Consider the following 19,820-nt stretch of genomic DNA (forward strand, 5'->3'; position numbering starts at 1 on the left):
CGGCCCGTGCCCCGGGCAGGCGGCCCTTACCTCCTCCCGCACCCGGGGCCGGCGGCGGCGGCGGGGCCGCGCTGCAGCCTCGGCCGGGGAGGCGCCGCTCTCGCACCGCTGGGGCGCTGCCGCCGCCGGGCCCGGGTGCGGGAGGAGGTAAGGGCCGCCTGCCCGGGGCACGGGCCGGGGGCGAGGGAGGGCGGGGGGCCGCGCTCGGAAGCGTCTCCTTCTGCTTGCCCCTTCCTTTCGCTCCGCGCTCCCTTCTCCTCCAGCCGTGGCTGCTGGGCAGGAAGGGCCGCGGCAGGGCCGCCGCCGTCCCCCGAGGCTAGGAATGTTAGGGAGCGGGGCTGGCACATCAGGGAACGGGGCTGGGCACGGCTGGCGATCCGCAGAGGCTGCCGCCGAGCGGCGCAGCTTTGATACGCACGGAATAAACGCGGCCTGTGCTAACTCGTGATGAGTAAACTGCAGCAGAGACGGCTGTAAATTGCTGCTGTCCCTGTGCAGTTTGCTGTCTAGGCACGGAGGCGAGACTAGATTGTCACGGATTAAAAAAAAAACCACCACCAACAACGCTCCTGATTTAATACGAGTTTAACACCCAGAACCGGACGGTCCTGCCCACATCCGTGCGGTTTGGAAGACACGCGAAGCAAGTGCACTTAGAATTGTACATTCCTTTTTACATACGTCGGATCCCCTGGGGCAGCAGGCATGTCTTCGCTTTCTTCCGGGTTTCCTTTTCTTCCCCTTTTCTTCTGGAAGCCTGGAAAATTTCCATCTGCCGAGCAGCAGCCAGCCTGTAAAACTACGGTTTTAATCACTCCCCTCATCCCTCTTTAAGCGCTGTGTTTCCCTGCCGGTCTGTAGGAACTGTTTCCCTCCAGGTGAACGTGTACAGATGAACAGGATCAGATGGAGCACCTCAAAGCAGATTTCCATCTAGAACTGTCCATTCTGGACTTTAACACCAGTGCCCCCTTTTTCAATGCCTCGGTCTTGTTTTGCCCAGATGGGTCTGCCCTGTGTTTGCAGACATATCAGCTGGGAAAGCACAGCCTGTTGTGTGTCCAGAGCTGTTTACATAACAAACTAAAGAGCAGGTTCCTACTCCTGACTTGCAGAGACCCTTGGAAATCAAAACTGTCGTCACTATTTTTACTTGTCTGGTGAGAGTTGAATTTGATAGAGAACAAATGCATTAATTAGCTTGTGAGTTTGGATTGATCCTCTGATTCGTGCTGTGGATACTGGGGAGTCTAAATTTAGCGAGAATTTCATGTTCTCAAGCTGACAGAAGTGAAAGCGAGCATGGGTTTTGCTAATAGGGAGGCTTTCTGTTTGGTCGTGCTGTGTTTCACAGAAGGAAGTTAACGTGCCGTTTTTACGAGTCAAGGATACCAGGAAAGAAAAAGCAGCTCCAGGAAGTATATCAGGTTTTAAACACCTGTAAGTACACTGAAATAAGGGTGTGATATTGCCATCACCCTGCAGTAAAATGCAAAATCTTAAAATTTCAAGTGCTTCCATATTCAGCTGGTGCAACATCAGTGATTTCCAGAACATTCAGCCTTTTATCAAGTCAATTGTTAACCTCTAAGTGCTAAGTAAAGAAACCTTTCCTCTTTCCATGCAACTTAAGAATTGCATGAAAGGTAAACCTACAGCATCTAAAGCAACATGCTTTGAGCTGGGAATGACGCATTTGTTGAAGGCCTCCCAAAAGCTCTGTCACTGCCATTTTCTACTAAAGCAACCCCTTACTAAGTTACCTTTGATTGCATGTTTTTTGCAAGTACACAGATTTTTACCTAGCAAGTTAAAAACATAGTTTTAACAAATATTTCCGATCTAGAGATGCAGTTGTGATTGGCTTGGGCAAAGTACAGCAGCAAGGCACTCCAGCCCAGAATTCAAGAGTCTCTGGGTACAAGTGTTGCTCTTTGCTGCTCGATTACATCAGACCAACCTGCTGTCATTGCTTTTTTTTTTTTTTCATTCACCATAATGCTGGGTATTTTTAGATCCTTTGTTATGTCATATAATACTTTTCACTCATAATTTTGCCCTCAGCAAACTTTGAGCAATTAAGTTAGAAATCCTTCACTGGGTTTATATCTTTAGTGTGGTTAGTTACAGTGATCTGTGTGGTCCAGTTCAAATTACTCTGGTGCAACAACATGTAATTATTACAAACTGCATCCCAGCCTGTTGGACTTGGATCAAGTTGGGTGTTACTCTACAAAAGGTCAAATAAACCAATTTTTCTTCATTTTCCAGCATGCTAGATGAGTCATCATTAGTGAATTTTTGCCTGCTGAGCCAAGTAGTGTATTTGAATTTATCTGGACTGGAAAAGACATCTGAGAAGCCAGTGGAAGATCTTGCTTGCCTGTGTTAGCCCATTTCAGGGTTAAGTGGCAGAGAACTTCAGGCTGGACAAAACAGCAAATAGTTGCATGGGGTTTTTTGAGGGGGAAGTTTACGTGTGCAATTGTGGATGTCCATGGATATGTTCTTCGTCGTCATTCTTAGCATTAAAAAAATCACAATTAACTTCATAATTCACAATTAATTAGCTCTGTGTTAAAAAGTATTGTTGAAGACCTCCATAAATGTGACAGAACCAAATATCAAGTGCAGATAAAAAAATTTAAAATCCAAGCAAATACATTTCTGCTTCCTTTTCCCCTGGGAGTCACAGTGCAGATATCTCAGCTGGTGTTTGAAGAGCATGCGTGATAAGCTCATTTTCACAACCTTATCTCTTGTTTTCACATATTCATATCTTAACAGTATCAGCACTCTAATTTGCTCCATCTCAACCTCTTCAATCTTTGAAAACTCAAGATGTCATTCTGCAGGGGTCAGCAGAAGTGCCTTCCCTTGCTCTGTGTGCAGAGCTGGGGTTGGATGTGGGCTGCTGGTGTGTGTGGGATTTTTTCCCGGTGAGTCACGCAGATCCCTCTGCAGTTTCTTCCAGGGAGTGCTGTGCTCTGCATGATTAGCGGGCTCTCAGGGTGACATTGTTTCCTGAATGATGCAACTGAAAATTCGCTTCCCTGTGCTTCTTGTTTCCTGATCGGTTTTCCCTTTGTTCTCCAAGACAGTCCAGCAGCTACACATCTTCCGCTCCTGGTCTTTTTTTTCCCTACGAATCTCTGCGAAGACAAGTTATGTCCACAGCTACTCTAATTAATTTGGTACGGAATGGAGGGTTCCAAGTAAGAAGGAGAGCCGTGCTCACGTCCCGCTTCCTGCAAGACGAGACGCGTCCCACAGCCGCCTGCTCCATCGCCACCTCCGAGCGCCGCGCCTCCCGCTTCGACTCCGACGGGAGCGGGCGGCTGACCACATGGGACACCTTTGGCATCTGGGACAATCGCATCGATGAACCCATTCTCCTCCCACCCAGCATAAAGTACGGGAAGCCGATCCCAAAAGTGAGTCTGAGCAACGTGGGCTGCGCCAGCCACATCGGGAAGAGAAAGGAAAATGAGGACCGGTTCGATTACGCTCAGCTGACGGAGGATATCCTGTACTTCGCGGTGTACGATGGGCACGGCGGGGCAGCAGCTGCAGACTTCTGTGAAAAGTACATGGAAAAATATATTAAGTAAGTGCTCACCAGGGGAATGTGCGTCAAATAAATTACAGCTGAGATTCCTTCCTTAGGGAATCAGTGGGTTGTACATTGGGGCTAATCCTCCCAGGTTATGTAGCCGCCTCTCCTTATGGGACAGAGGGAGCACTGGATGGAACAGCCATACTATGAATTCCTTACCCATGAACACAGGAGAGGAAAGCACGATTGTGCCACCTGTCCAGGAAAGGTCTTGGAACACAGGGAGAATGTGGACTGACTGTTCTCACACAGGGTCTCTGTGATCCCTGACCTATGGTTTGCTTACACTCTTCTGTATCTATCCCATCCTGGGACACTGGATAAGGAACTTAGATATTTTCAAAATTACAGGATTATGCTTTCAGTGCACACAGTTAGTAAAATCACATTACCTTTTCACTCAAGTTCAGCATCATTCAGTGGGTGCTGGAAAGAGATAAGACTGCGAAACAGATTGATCAGGATGCATATTTCTTGGAAAGAAGTTTAATATTTTTGTTTGCTTGTTTGTTTCTAGGGAATTTCTTGCTGAGGAGGAGAACTTGGAAAATGTTTTGAGCAAGGCTTTTCTAGAAATAAACAAAGCATATCAAAGGCATGCCAATCTCTCTGCTGACGGTAGGTAAAAAAATGTTCTACTCATATAGGCGTGGAGAATAAAGTTTGTCTTATTTGCTCCGTAGTTTTGCAGTAAAATGTCCAGAAAAGTGCTTAAAAGCAATTTTACTTAACACAGGATTTTGCTCTGGTCACTTACTGCAAATGAAACAATTATGCTTTACCTCCTAAAAATGAAATAACTACTGGAAATCTCAGTCAAATTTACTGGGAGAGTTATGAATCTGAATGTTAGCATAATCATGAATGAATTTTTCTTAATGTGATTCTGAAAAGGATAGTGTTTGTCAAGGTAGCAATGAATGATTTAGATTTGCAGGACCATAATTTTACTGTTAAGAAATGTGGAGAGGGGTATTTTTGTTTCGCTTTTTCTTTTAGGGGCGAGGGGGGATTGGTGGTTTTATATGTTAATTTGTTTGTTTTAAAGCCGTTACTCCTGTGGATTAAAAGCTTCAGTGTCAAAAGTTCCCCTTCCTAACTTGGCTGCTGCACCTGAGGAGGAACGTAAGCCAAAGTTAATGCAATCGATATTGCTTCTGCACAAACAGAATCACAGGAGTAGCTGAGTGGGAAAGGGAAAAAAGCAGTGAAGAAGAAAACAAGTTTGGCCGTGGTAAGGCTGTAGTAAAGCTGGCACCAGCCCTCTTAAGACTCCCAGTTAATCCTGGCTGTTAATGAAGTTCTTGTATATGTGTCTAGAGACTAAGTACATCTGAAGCTCCAGCTGCAGCAAGCAGAGTTTATAGAGAGTAACTTAGGAAGGGAGATGGAAGTGCCTGTCCCACTTCTGTCACAGGAGCTTTCTTGGCCATGAAAGTCAGTTTAGCCATGAGAGTCAGTTTAGCCAGTCTTAAAAAAAACCCCAAACAAACCCAATTAAAAAAAAAACAAAAACAAAAAACACCAACCCACAACAGAAACCTCCCCCTGCCAATACACAAACCCCACAACCAACCAACCAAAAAACCTTTCTCAGTGCTGGTGCAGGCACTGGCAAAGTAACTGAGGTTGTTCCAGAAGAACAGAAACTGGAAAAATCTTCTCTCCAATAAAGACTGGAAACCAAGGAGCCCTGTAGGGACTGAAGTGATACTGTATTCCCAAGCTGCTTTTCTTAAGCAGTGACTGAATACAATCAAGTAGTGGAGTGACTTCCTGCAGTTTAACTACTAGATGAATCTAGACTCAAATGCAGGACAGGTAGCCTGACTGTTGCAGCACTGCTTCTTACCTTAGCCTGCACCAGGGATCAGGAAAAAAGTCTTAAATCTTGAGATGCAGCCCTTAAAAAGGGGGGATTAAATCTATAAAGTTCATTTTCCCATTGTATTTCATGTGGTTAAAAAAGACCAGAGTCACTTTTGACCTATGGGTTGAGTTTTAGCCAAGCTCATGAGAGACACACCAACAGAGCAAATGTGCTTTTTATCCCAGAGCCTCTTTGCAAATATATTTTCTTACCAACCCAAATCCAAGACAGCATTTGAATACTAGCTTGTGTGCTTTCCTGGATCAGACCATTTCATTTTCAGATCTAATTGTCCTCCTCCCTGCCCCTTTGTGAGTAGGATGGCTCTTGGTTTGGCTCACTGTAATGACCTCAGTTCTTTGTCAGAGCAGCTCATTGAGGAGAAGGATTGAGAACTGTACTAGATATATTATTCTGTTATTCTGAAAACTGTTTCCAATCATAACATTTTAGGTGAGACTTACAAAATTGGATTACAACATTTGACAGACAAATTGTACAGCAAGCAGAGCATTTTAGAACTGCTTATAGGATTTTTTTCATACCATTTAACTAACTGGTGCTGCTTAATGCCAGAAAACTTATGCAAGTGTTACCAGGATACTGCATAAGCCCCCTTCATTAAAAAAGCAAAATAGAGGGTAAAAGAGTTGCTAGACATCCACAGGGGGCACGCTCTGGCAGGCACTCAGTGTTTCTCAGGTAGGCTGAGCACCTGCAAGCTCTTGCAGGAGCCTGGGGGATCAGCCGTTGTTCTTGGCTGAAAATCAAGCTCTAAGGCAAAGAATGGAGTAACAGGGTGCAAAGTCAAGTTTGGATTTCTGGACAGATTAAACTTCTTGCATAGCTGTTGTTAAAATAACTCAGTACTATGTTGACTGCTTTGTGTGGGTATTTTTTGTTGTTGCTGATGTTTTGAAAGTTACATAAAATTTCAGTGCTTGGCATGTGTCTTTGTTAGAAGCCTGCTTCCAAACTAATTCAGTTTGCCAGCAAAATTTCTGATTAAGTGTGGCTATTCTGGATGTGACAGTCAAGACAGTTGCTAGAGTATCTTGAAGATGGTGGTTGATTGTGTATCATGGTGTATCTGGGTTACACTGGATGCTCCCCGAATCTGACCTCCTTTTGAAACCTGGCCGTAGCTGATGAAGTGGAAAATAATAGCTTTGTCTTGTTCCAGCAGATAACCCTTCCAGAGCTCGCTCCTTTCACTGTCTGCAAAAAAACCAGTGCACGTTCAGGATGTCCAGGTCTTTACTAACACACAACCAGCTTTAAAAACTTGTACCTGGGTTTTTGAAGGAAACTAAACCCTGGGACAAATCCCTGTACCCAAAATGCTATGTTTGAGGCATTGTTTATAGTACTATTTAGAGGTAAAACCTTACATAAGGCACAGATTTAACAGGACTAGAGATGTGCCTTGTTGGAGACCTCAGCTATGTCTTCAAGGGCATGGCCCTTTGTAGGTCACTTAATGATGATACAGTATTTGAAAATTCAGGTAGAAAATACGTAGCATGGTAATTCCTGTGAGCTTTCAATAATAAAAATGGTTTATCTATGTGTTCCAGGTACTGCTGCTGTGTCTGGCATGCAGTTCACCAGTGCTATTGGAGGGCTGTTCTGCTGGAGACTGGTCCAGTAGTCCCTCTGACAGTGACCTGCACCTGTTGTTTCACACAAAAGCATAAGAAACTTGCTGTAGGCAGGTCTGGGATAATCTCTCTTCTGCCTAAATCCCATGTAATCATTAACAGCTTAGAGCTATGTCTGAGCCCTGAAGCTTGGTGTTTGATACCTCTTCAAAAATGCATTTTCATTCCCTTCCATGCATTTAAATATATCCAGTCACTTTCAAATCACTGCAAAATTTAGGTATAGAACATAAAGGAAGCTCACATCCAACAAATGCCATTATCCATGGGACAAGTGCCAGAGATGGGCAGAATTTTCTGCTATTTTTTACCAGCCATAAAAACTGAAATGTAAAGGCTGAATAGCTTTGCTCAACAAGGATAGAGATAAGAAATTAAATTCTGTGCTTGAGGAAATTTGAGCATTTGCGTGGAGAAATGTAAGACAAGCCCTCTCCTGCCCTACTGGAGTCCTACCAGATATTGTTACTGCTTCTGCTCACTGCAAGCCAGAGAAAACAAGAGGAACTTTTCCATCAACCTCCACGTTCAGTGCATCCAGCTCTAATCACATTGGCCACTCACTTCTGGAATAGCCATCTTATTAAAACATAGCCAGGTATTAACTGGTCTATCCATGTTTGAAAGGAATCTTACTCTTGAATCTTATTATGCTGAGCAAACAGCAGAAGTTATTTAAAAGTAGTTAAATTTTTAAAGTAATGTTTGTTTTGTTGGGGTTTTTTTAAGTTACCATTAAAAAAAAAAGATTTTTATTTCTTTAAATATGTTAACCTGCAACACTGAGGAAACAGGAGAGCTGCAGAAATTGTACTTGAATATTTTGTAAATTTATCAGCATTGTAAAGCCAGCCTTTTTATCCAAGGGCCCTGATTATTACCTAATCAATTTAGATGATATTAATTACAATATTAAAGGATGTTTATTTTGCCTATTTTTCATTAGTCAGAACAATTCATATACTTCTATTCAGTGCCTTTAAGATGGCCCCATTTCAGTTGGCACTGGTATGAACTTCCCATCTTGGTGTTATATATATAAAAATTACCTTGAGGGAACAGGTGTTCTTCAGAGTGGCCACTCTTGCCATATATGAGACAGCTGACCCTCTAGCAATGATAAAATTCTTTGGTTGATCTGTTGGTTGGTTACTTATCTCCATAGGGGAAACAAAATTTAGAATTTATTTGGGCTGTATTTAAACTGGTTTTGTCACACAGTTTTAGCAAGAAGGTGAGAACAGTGGCAATTCCCCAGAAATACCAAGGCTGATTTACCAAGGCCAAAGATGCTTCCTACATGACCTGCAGAAAGGCAGTGCAGGCAGACCTGAGAGTGACTGACTCTATCCCCTGTTCTGCAGCCCTTATTCTTGCATCTCCAGTGTTGCGGGTTTATTTTGTTTGAACAAAGTCCCTGGGTGAATTTCCTATTTGCCTCTGTGTGCGTGTTATTTGTGGCAGACACTGTACCTGGTCAGCAGCTCTAGAACTGGAGGCCCTGGACACTTTAAGCTGGGCTTCAGTGGAAAGAGAGATCTGCTTAATTTTGTCCCAGGTGAAGCAGTCCAGCGGTTCCTAGCCTGGACTACTGGAAGGTTCCCACATCCTCTTTGTCACATTAGTTGAGATGACTTGCAGTAGAAGTTGTCCAGTGAGTGTTAAGAACCTATTGAAAGATCTTAGTTTTTATAGTGATATTGTTAGGAAAACAAAATAAACTCTTTAATTGTTAAACCAATACATGTGCTGATGCAACGTATTTTGTGTTATTAAATAAACTAGCAGCAATTATAATAAAGCACTAGTAATGTTATTCCATCATCATTCCTGTGGTTTTGAGCTGTGCTAGAAATCACATAATGGTACATCTGGCTTCATACATGTTCTTGTATCCCTACCTAGAGTATGAATGGGGTCCAAGGAAGAGATTGTGAGCAGAATGTATTTTTTTCTATGAGTGCTGTTTAACTAATAAACATATAAATTTCAAGTCACTATGTCCATTGCCACAATTCTGGATGATATTTTGTTCTTTAGTACCAGCCCTTGATTTTGTGATAGCAGCTCTTTTCTTTGGGAGTTTGCACTCCAAAGATGCAGATTCACCTGAATTCCAAATGTTTCCAGCCTTCTGTGAATTAAAGACTATGATTTAACTCTTTTTATATTTCTCAGCATAGTTCCAAAACCACAGAATGAAATGGGAAAGTAGCAGCAGTTCTGCATTAATTTTAATGTCTAAATAAAATGTATTTTCTGTAAAATAAAAAGGTAGTTTTATGTAGGTTTCTCTATTTCACTTGTTCTAACTGTTGGCTAAAACAGGTATTTTACTGGTTCTACTAAAATTTCTAATTGCACTGGTACTTGTTAGTATCTTACTTTCATAATGTGCCTCAAAGTGAGCCTGCACAGGGCTAGTCCCTGCCTCGAATAAGAAACAGGATGTCGGTGCCTGCCTGGATAGTCAGAAGCTGCCACATCCAGTTTCCAGTGTCCCAGCCTGCATGGCGCTGGTGCAGCCCGAGGTGTGACCGCGGTCACCACGGCTGACGGTCACCACTGACCTGCTGGTTCAGCGTTCAGCTAAACCCAGTCCTCGCTGCAGTAATAATACCTGTTTTAAATAATAACACCAGCTTAATTAACACTGGTTTGTGAGGGTTTGTGTTTGGTTTTTTTGATTTATGGACTCACTGCTTTCACGGCACAACAAGGCTCAATGCATCTTCCAGGGCTTGGTGACTTCAGTTTACTCCCAGCACCGTTTGACTTACAGGGTGCTGAGATCTCACAGGGCTGGGGAAGGAGGCTGTCAAGACCTCACAGCTCTTGCATTTCTGTTGCTGTCTGTTGGGAGCTGGTCTGATTTGGGAGTGCCTGGCATTCCTTGGGATCAAACGCACAGTCCCGTCTCAGATCTGTCCCATGTCCCTGGGGTCAGGGCTGCAGGGCCAGAGGAAAGAGCACATGTAGTTGTAGTTGATCTCTGCAGAAGCAGTGGTGGAAAGACAGTAAGATGTTAACTGTTAGTGACATGAAACCAGGAATATAACTGGGGATTCACATTCCTAAGCAAGCCCAAAACTCATCTCCAATTGGCTTGCTTTGAAAAACTGGAGCAACTGGAAAAGCCCAGAATGGGGGTGACCTACAGAGGGCCTTTCAAGGGGATTTGCATTGGCTGTGAATGCAAATGTGTTCCAGGCAGTAGCTGGTCCTGTCCAGACATTTTAGTGTAATAGCTCAAGTCAGCAGGAGCTTTCCAGGCATCTCTCACTGGGTTACCTCTGCAGAATTTGCAGGAAGGGAAGATAATAACTGTAAAGTGGAACTTGCCCTTTCAAAAACCAAAGAAAACAAGGAAAGCTGGACAGTTTTTCTGGCATTTTCTTCAATGCAGATGATTCTACAGATCTTTTTCCTGAAATAGGCACATGCATTTCTTCTTTTCAAGCATTTCTTTCTTTTTTTTTTCCTCCAGACCATTGTAGCAATTGAAATGAGAAACCCTTAAATCTGCTTGCATGAGTGAATCCAGGCAGGTCCCTGAGTGCAGTCAGCCAGCTCAGCGCACTCCCTTGCCCTGTAAGAGGAGGGCAGCACCTGTTTTGCCCTCTGGGCACTCACAGTAAACCCCTGTCAGGTGATCCCAGCAGTGCCCCAGGCAGGCTGCCCAGACAGCCACTGCCACCTGCATCAGTTTGCAGGCACAAGGCCAGGCTGAATCCCAGAATCCAGCTTCACCTTTGCACTGGGACCTCCAACAAGTTGAGAGGGTCAGGAGGGAGCAGCATTCCTTCCTGGAAAAAGCCAGGAAGCCTGTTGGCTGAATCCTTCTTCTCTGGGGAAAATGGAGAGGGAGTGTAGCAGCTCTGACAGCAGTAGGAGGATGCCACAGACTGATGTACTGCTTTCCCTTTGGTGATCTCTTTGGAATTACAATTACTATAATTATGTATTACTATGTAATTGCCTGCTTCACCACCTAACAGAAAGAGCCATCAGCTTTATGGTGACCTACCTGTGTAGCTACTGTGCCCAGGGATAAGGACAATAACCCTGTAACTCAACGTGAGCTCGTGGGACTGAAAAACTCTCTTGCAAACTGAAAGGAAGCCACTGTGTCTTGTACTCCTAGTATCCCACTTGCCTTGTTTGCATGGAGCCATGTTGTTGCACGGAAACACTTAATCCTTCCTACCTCCCCTCTCTTCCCCCAGTCCTACATGCATGCATGTTTGCTTGTTTTGGTTTTTTTGGGTTTTTTTTTTGTATGTGTAGATTTAGTTTAAACTTAAAAACAGTTACTTGCTGATTAGGTAGAGCACAAGTTGTCTTTGTTTTACCAATTGAAACTGTTGCTGTTATAAATGGCTCCACGCTTTGAGGCAGTGCTGAAACCTCTCTCTTTGATGACATTTGTAGCAACTCTGCTGAACTCGGGGACCACTGCAACAGTGGCTCTGCTCCGGGATGGAATTGAGCTGGTTGTGGCAAGTGTGGGAGACAGTCGTGCTCTGCTGTGCCGGAAGGGAAAGGCCATGAAACTCACCATTGACCATACTCCAGAGAGAAAGGAGGAGAAGGAAAGGTACCTGCTGGCTGAGGAGGTGGCTTCCCAGAGCATGGCCTCAGCCAGGATGGGCTTGTGCTCTGCTGCTGGGTCAGGCCAGGAAGAAAGCAGAGTTGAATATAGAGCTGTGAGACCAACCTGAGCTGGCAGTAAGCTCCAGTTAATGCACTGGGTCCCGTTTAGAGGACCAGGGGTATGGAAAGCCCTCCATGAGCATAAACTGTCTCAGCAGTAAGATCAGTATCACTAAGATTCAGAACAGAGCCATGACCACATGGTTCAGATTTGTCCAAAAGCGCCAAGTTTGAACCAAGTTAGAACCTGAAGAAATGCACTTTGATTCCTAGGTCAGGACTCAGCCCACCAAGACACATCCCTTCTGTGGAGCCCTTCAAACAGCTAAAGCCAACCCTCAGCCTCCCAGCTTAGGCTCTCCATACATCATTCCTCATTCTAGCTAGTGACAGAAATTGTGGATAGAGATGGGGGTAATGGTGTGAAGCAGTAACTCATTTGCTTTTTCTTTTGTGACTCTGCACAGGATTAAGAAGTGTGGTGGCTTCGTTTCCTGGAACAGTTTGGGACAACCTCATGTGAATGGTAGACTTGCAATGACACGGAGCATAGGAGATTTGGATCTTAAAAACAGTGGCGTGATAGCCCAGCCAGAAACAAAAAAGGTTCAGGTAAAAGAAGGTCTGGTTAACAGGGACAGCAACACTCGGACTCAGGGGCTTCATAGGTATTTGATGCAGTGGAGGTACCCACACAACACGAGCCCAGGTGAAGCCTGATGGCCGCACGTTGTTTTTTATTGAAGTAACCAGAGAGCAACTCTAATTGAGTTGTTTCAGATTAGCACTAACAGGACAGAAAAAGAATCTGGTACTAAATTCAACCAGATCAACTTCTGAATCCCACTTCTCACAGTAGAATATTTGATGAGGGAAGAAAGATAGCACATGATGTGCATTACAGGTGTTAATCTGTTTGGGTCCTGTGGTCAAATGAATAATTTTGAGGTTAATGCTGGCATAAAACCATCACTGAGAACTGGGTGGGATATGGATGGGCTGCCATCCAAAAAGTAGGATGTGTAGAGGTTTGCACAGTTGAGAGGAAGAGGGGGAGGAGGAAGGGACAGCTACATGTATCGTACCAAAGCTCTGAAGTCATCTAGAAAACAAATTAAACATCCAGAAGGTACTCAGCCTCCACTTTGGCAGGAAGCTCTCCTGTCCGTTCGCACTCTGTTTGTTACTTTTCCCCAATGCACCTCCCAGGCCCCCAGGAACTTACACTGTTTTGGCCCTAATGAAGTGCCACCCACTAGGGGTTTAGGGAGATGACTGCAGTGCTTTCATGTCTTCCTTGAAACCCTCCTCTTCAGGAAAAATTCAGGAAAAAAGTGCTTTTCAAGAGTGTAAAAACATGGGGGCAGTTCCCTTGCATTGCAGCACTCCTGCATGGCCATGCAATGCTGTGTGCCTCTGTTGCAGCTGCAGCACGCGGACGACAGCTTCCTGGTCCTGACCACCGACGGCATCAACTTCATGGTGAACAGCCAGGAGATCTGCGACTTCATCAGCCAGTGCCACGACCCTGCTGAGGCCGCCCACGTGGTCACTGAGCAGGTAACGCCAGCACTGCTCCCAGCACCAAGTGCTCCTTGTTGGGTTGGTTTGGCTCAAGAAAAACCCTGAGGTTTTTTATTTACACGTTCAAGTGAATTGCACTGTGCTGGCTGAGACATTCACCAGTCCTGCTGGCCAGCCTTTTCTTTACCCTGGGTCTTGCCATGTCCTTGCCAGGCATACATCAATTAATTTGCTTAGCTCACAGTCCACTGAACTGCATGGGGCTGCAACTGCACCTTATTCCTGTGCTGAATATGTCATCAACGTAGATGGAAATGGCCAGTTTCTGACCACAGTTCTGGATGGTGGCATATCCTATGGAAGCTCTGGGGCATACCAGAATGGAGCATCAGGGCCAGGAAGGGGCAAGGCAGTCTCCAGCCTCAGGGTGTGCTGTCCCAGGTGAAGCCAGACACTTGTTTCCCTTTCCAAGCGAGACGCTGATGCTGACACTTTGTTTCTTCTCTCAGGCAGCGCAGTTTGGCAGTGAAGACAACAGCACCGTTGTCGTAGTGCCATTTGGAGCTTGGGGCAAGTACAAGAACGGGGAGGTCACCTTCTCCTTCAGCCGCAGTTTCGCTTCCAGCGGGAGGTGGGCATGAAGACAATGCCACAGCAATCCTTTCCTGCTGTCACCTGGACACAGTGTGCTACAGGAGAACACCTCCATCTGTTCCTAGGCTGACTCAGTGTCTTGTCCATCTCTTCTGCTCCCAGTGTTAGAAGGTGCCACTGCTCCCTTGGTGCGTAGTGCCCGTTGTTGCTTATGGCTGACCGTGTCTTGCTGCCCGCGTTATTCCAGGCAGCATCGGGGCAGCCCCAGCAACTCCACACATCACTTTGTTCACATAGACGAGGTTCTGGGCTTTCACCTGAGGCTGGAGGGGGTGCACAGTCGTTTCATGCCTACTTGTATTCCCCAGGACCCTCAGTTCCCTGGCAGCTGTGAGTCCCTGAGCCACATGCTGGCTTCCTTGTATGATAAAACACAGAGGAACAAACGCACAATGTTCTTAGGTAGAAAAAAGAAAGAGGGTTTGTTGTCTTCCTCTGCTGCAGCCACCCAAAACTCCCCTGTGCTCCAGGAGAAGTGGGTGAAAAATAAAGGAGAAGTTTCAGAATGTTTAGGTTCTGATGTCAGTGGCATGTGGTGTAGCTCTTCCTGAGACAGTGCTGCTTAATGCTCTCACTGCCGTCATCTGTGATCCTCTAGCTCCAAGGAGACAAAGCAGGCTGGAGCCACGTGCTGTTGGACAGATGGGAACCTTTCTCCATTGGGTCCAAAGCCTGTACGGTCTCTGTGGACCATGCAGCAGCCCCTTGCACTGTCTTCTCTTTGCTGTGTCAGTGCCTGACAGGAGCACAGAGGAGGGAAAAAGACGCACAGTTTTGATATCCAGAGACTCTCATCAACTTGAATTTCTTTTTTTTTTTTAATAAAAAAATAAGCTAATTTCAAAGAGTTTACTCTTCAAGATCTAATGCGTAAGACATTTTATTTCTTCATACATACATGAGGATTTTCCTGCCCTCTGCTGAAGGTATCTGAGTTAGTTGTGATCTCTCATGTCTCTTCATGGTACACAAGCAGATGTGAAATGCCCCAAGCAAGCTAGAGAAAGGAGAGAGCATGACAATAATGTAATTTTTGTAAGTTTGGGGTATTGTTTCTAGTGGGTGTCAGATATTCAGACACCAGAAAGGAGTTTTATACTTAAAGGAAGTGTTTCCACTTCCCTTCTTGGAGGGAATCAGTGTTCAGTGAGGCATGGGTGGCCAGAGCTCTGATCCAGCTCATATCACTGCTGTGACATGGACTGCAGGTGACATGTTGGCACAGGAGAAGATCTGTCCCAGTGTGCCTCATTCAGACCTCCTCCTTCCTCCATTCCACATCAGCTGTCAGCTCCTGTGGCAGTGAAACATGGTCAGAGAAGAACTGGTCTTTTCTCAGGCTTCCCACAATATTTTTCCTTCTATGGGTGCTTCCAACAGCACAATTGTAAAAACAAAAAATGAAAGAGAAGTTGCCTGATACTAAATTGCCTTGCAAAAAAAAAAAAAATTCTGAGATGCCTGGCCTGATTCTGATTTTCCAGTGTGAAATACATATCTTCATTACTTTTATCCCTTTCCTTTGAGACCAAGGTTACCCCTTAAGCAGTTATTTTTCCTTGTCTCTGGTGGAAGGCCTAGCAGCACCCAGCAGAGCACCGTGTTGTACTGACAGCATTAGGTACTGGGTGTTCAGAGGGCACCAGTTTTGTCTGTCCCAGCACTTGGTGTATATAATGTACATATTTGGGTTGTAGCTGCAGAGGTGTGTGTAAATCTCTGCTGTACTGGATGCTGGTGCCCAGGCCTCTGTAGTGAGCACACCACTGGTTTACAATCTTAATTCCCTCTTTCTCCTCAGATTTTTCCCAGGGCTGGGGTTCGGTGTTCACCTGAGGTCAGGATGCTGTTGGAGGCTTTTAGTTCTCCTGACAGAGTGGTTTTCTTCTCAGGGGAAGGATCCTTCCATAACTTCTTTGAAATTTTACCAAGGAAGGGTAAGACAAAGCTCTGTGAAACAGAGGATGATTATATTAAGGTGTACTGGTGGTTGCTATTACTGCTTCTCTACTACCACAGAAACACTCAGATTGGAAAGGACTCCTGGGCACCATCTTGCCTCCAGTCCTTTCTATTGGGTGGCCCCTTCTCAGCAGCTCACTTCCCCTCTCAGTTCCTGTGGATGGGCTTCCAGCTCACCTCCCTCCCACTGCCTCTTGTGTTCCCCTGGGCATGCAGGAAGAACCAGGGTGAACCATGTGCCTGGGGCTCCCTTCCCCTCTGACTGGGACTGATTTCCTGGGGCACCCCTGGTAGCCAAGGTGCTGCTCCATAGGAATGAAGAGATAGATAGATTTGCTGCAAAGTTTTGGACCCAAGAAGAGACACTCTGCATGGTTGGTGTATCCATATCCAATGACACATTACTGCCAAGCTTAAATTATGATGCTGGAGCAGTTTGAATCACTGTTCTCCACTCAGCCTGTGTGCACAGGACATCCTCTGGATCTTTGGAGACCTCACTAGATCACTGTAGATGGCTTCCAGCACCACTGCTCCTCAGGTGCTGGATGCCTTTATCTTCACGATTCCATGTTCCAGGGGAGTTCACAAGACCATCCCCACACTTGAGCCTTCTCCAGAGGCTGCAAACTGCTGCCTCTTTCCCAATTTCTCTCTCAGTTCCTTGGTTCCTAGCAAGGGATCCCAGCTGCTGGGCTTCCTTGCCTTCCAGTTGCTGGCTGTCAGTCCTGTAATCCCAGCACTGGATCAGCCAGGGAGCAATCCCCTCACCTGGCTGGTGGCTGAAATCTTTCCATGTCTCAAAGCTCTGAGGAGGTCTGGGGCAGGGCGGTTTCTGTATCCTGTCTGAATTCACTCTCCTTCCTCCAGTTTGTCTACTGAAGAACCGACATCTCGATCAAACCTTTCCTTTTCCTCCTTCCTCACTGATCGATGATACAGACCCATTGTTTCCCTTGTCCAGTTTCTTTTTCACTCCTGGGGCAATTCCTGTAGCTGCTGCTGTTCCAGTCCTGCCTCAAGCCCAGCCCTCCCAGCACTGAACTGAGGCTCAGTAGGCACAGGCCAGGCCCCAGTATGGGGCAAAAGCTGCTGGTTTTCACTGGGGTAGGGCAAGGCACGCGTCTATCAGTGACACACCAGTTTACCAGGGTTGTTGCCTGTTCAGGTGTAAAGTCCCTGGCTCTGGGAGGTGATGCCTGTCCTAGGAACCTGCCCAAATCCCTCCACACCCCCTGCCAGCCAGGGAACAGCCGTCTCAGGGTGCATTTCAGTGTTGCCTCACCCAAAAATCTTCTCTTACGCCATGATGGCACCAGATTCCACCAACCCCATTTTGTGCCAACAGTGTTAATTAGTAGCATTAACAGCTCATGTAAACATGAACAAGGACCTCTGGAACCTGCACAATCATCCACATCAATCCAGAGTGGGGAGAGGGAAATGTGGAGACAAGACAGCTCCCGCAGCACAGCAAGGCCATCCATGCCAGGACAAAGCCCAGAACCATTGTTTGTACTAACACAATCCCAGCTTCAGCCTTATAAAGGGATAAGCAGTGCAGCCAGCAAACTCCCTGACTCCCACAGGAGGTTGCCACTGCTGTAGCAATAGCACACTGGATACAAAGCTGCTGTTCTCCATGTCCCATGTTGGGTGCCAAAAAGTACCAAAGAAGGTGGACTTTGGCTGGAAATCGGGTGCCCACCAAGTCGCTCTATCATTCCCCTCCTTGGCAGGGTGGGGGCAGGGGGGAGAAAACAAAATGAAAAAAAGCCCCAAAACCTGGTCAAGATAAAGGTAGTTAATAAAGAGTGTTACCAACCCCTTTTCAGGTGCCAGTACAGGGCCGATCACCATGAGGGTGCTGTGGAGAAATGAGCTCCATCTCAGCCAGGCCCAATAAACACTGCGAAGTTTTTTATCTGGTCACTAAGCCCCCTGCTGCCCGTGGCACCTCTGCAGGCAACCAGCTCCACTGTACCCCCCAGGGACTGGCAAGATCCTCCTGCTTAGCAGAGCTCCTTCAGCTTGAGGACAAAGAGCAAATTGTCCTAACAAGGGCAGCTGCCTGTCAGAGAGGTTTATTATTCCAGGACAGTGAAGGATCTCACGCTTCAAATGAAACAGAATGGAATGTTTGCTCTCTAGCTCACTGTCTTTCCCGTGCATCTGAGGTTTCAACAAAAAGAGTATTTTCTGTTCATTACAGACTGAACCAAACATTAAGGGTGACCTGGTGAGCAAACTGTAAAAAATATTCACTTTTTTCCTACCTTTTAGGGGGTGGATTCTGAACTCCATTGGATTTGATAAGAATATTTCCTTGCCTGAGCACCCCCCCCGGAGCAGTGGAATCTCGCTCTGTACAGGCACCGCAGAAGGGTGGGCTGTGGGTGCAGAGAGGCAAAACCTGCTGTCCAGCTAAGTACTCATTTTTACTGTCAGGATGTGGAAGGCACTGGGGGCCTCAGGTGGCTGGAGGATTTACTAGCAGAGATGTTGAGACTGCAGATGGATTTCCAACTTAAGTCTCCCCACCACCTGGAAAGGGGGGAAGGGTCATGCGTTATAGAGGGAACTCACAAAAATGTCATTTGCGGCCTGGATTTAGGAGAGCTGGTCTCTCTGGATGATGAACGTAGTGGAAGAGACTGAAATGAGGGGGGAGATCCAGTAATTCATTTAATATAGGCCTTCATTACAGTCAGTCCCTTTGGGCTGGAGAATAATGCTGGAGCAGCTGAGAATGGGGGTGTGGAGAGAAATCAGCAATATCACTGCTTTTTATATATTTGGAAGTTGTGAGGAGCTTAGCCTCACTACAGGATTTCTGCGGAGTTCCTCGTCTGAGGATCAGGGTTCCATGAGCCACATTTTCTGTCTCAGCAGGTGAATGTGCTGTGGTGAGACTTTGGGATTTTTAGCTAAGGGAGAAGCACAAAACAACAGCTACCAGTGAAACTGGTTTAATAATTATTAAATCCTTAAACACCTTCAGTTGGGCACTGCCAGGTCAATGCTCACTCACCCAAGAAGGCGAATGTATGGTACAGCAACACTCTGGGTACTCCTCGATTCCAAACTGCTGTTCTGAATGCAGAGATACCCATCAGGTGCCCTCTTGACTTGGGTTATGGAGTGCTTAGGCAGTGGTGCCTGTCATAACTTTCTTACAGACTTAAGTGCAATTGTGTACATTTGTTACATGCTTTGCCCTAGGACTGTGTGTAATTCCTGTGGTTTGATGTTTATCTTTGGTGTAATCTGTGTTCGAATTTCATCTACTATGAAATTTTATAGAGGTGTCCACCTTGCCTTTTTTTTTCTTGCTTTAAAAATGTTTTCTCATCTTCATCAACTCAAAGCTACAGTAGAGCAGCTAAGTCTGTACTGGAATGCTGACAAGATCTTTCAATAAAGAATTGGCTTCTAGGAGCTGTGTCACTACAAATGGATTTTTCTTCTTCCACTGCATTGCCAACTACCAGAAAAGCTGCAGCTTCTCAAGCTGTGTCACAACTGTCCTGTTAGCCCTGGGCCTCAGTCCTTGCTATAAAAAGTTTCTGATAACCAAGGCTTTGCCTACAAAGACATTCTCCTGGTGATAACCAGTGCAAAGTACCTCCTGTCTCTGGGCTTTGCTGCACCAGGGTGACACGTTCTAACTTGCTATTTTTGTCTGCTGGGTGGCTGACATGGTGAGCAATGCCATCCTGTGACACAATGCAAAGAAACAAATTGGGCCTCTGCAGGAAAATGTATTTTTGCTTCTGCATGAATTCAATGCTGTTCTGTCACACTTGAAGAAATTACAAGGAAAAAAATAAGAGCCAAGAGTTTTAACTCATCTGCAGAAGTAACCCTGAGATCACTGCTA

The 19,820-nt window shown here is 45.7% G+C and overlaps 1 protein-coding gene across 2 annotated transcripts; it reads left to right on the top strand.

Moving 5' to 3' along the window:
- Positions 1 to 52: 52 nt before the first annotated feature.
- PPM1K (protein phosphatase, Mg2+/Mn2+ dependent 1K) lies at positions 53 to 19,378 on the top strand. Of its 2 annotated transcripts, none has more exons than XM_042049486.1 (7): positions 53 to 147; positions 3,098 to 3,607; positions 4,134 to 4,234; positions 11,579 to 11,744; positions 12,268 to 12,412; positions 13,226 to 13,360; positions 13,834 to 19,378. In XM_042049486.1, the coding sequence occupies exons 2-7, from the start codon at positions 3,168 to 3,170 to the stop codon at positions 13,963 to 13,965; spliced, it is 1,119 nt and encodes a 372-aa protein (XP_041905420.1). In that variant the 5' UTR covers positions 53 to 147; positions 3,098 to 3,167; the 3' UTR covers positions 13,966 to 19,378. The 2 variants fall into 2 exon arrangements, with proteins under 2 accessions (XP_041905420.1, XP_041905421.1); XM_042049487.1 differs by having other exon boundaries at positions 54 to 147; positions 3,102 to 3,607.
- Positions 19,379 to 19,820: the final 442 nt, after the last annotated feature.

Source organism: Corvus kubaryi, unplaced genomic scaffold, assembly GCF_017639235.1.
Source record: "Corvus kubaryi isolate FWS band 111438036 unplaced genomic scaffold, C.kubaryi_AGA036_p1.0 71, whole genome shotgun sequence".
NCBI classification, from domain to species: domain Eukaryota; kingdom Metazoa; phylum Chordata; class Aves; order Passeriformes; family Corvidae; genus Corvus; species Corvus kubaryi.

What these genes read in the sequence shown, in the direction of transcription:
- PPM1K (XM_042049486.1), top strand. Translation starts at nt 3,168, where the DNA reads ATGTCCACAGCTACTCTAATTAATTTGGTACGGAATGGAGGGTTCCAA. An exon ending in TACATGGAAAAATATATTAA is followed by an intron (nt 3,608 to 4,133) that starts GTAAGTGCTCAC and finishes GTTTGTTTCTAG; the next exon opens with GGAATTTCTTGCTGAGGAGG. An exon ending in AGAAAGGAGGAGAAGGAAAG is followed by an intron (nt 11,745 to 12,267) that starts GTACCTGCTGGC and finishes GACTCTGCACAG; the next exon opens with GATTAAGAAGTGTGGTGGCT.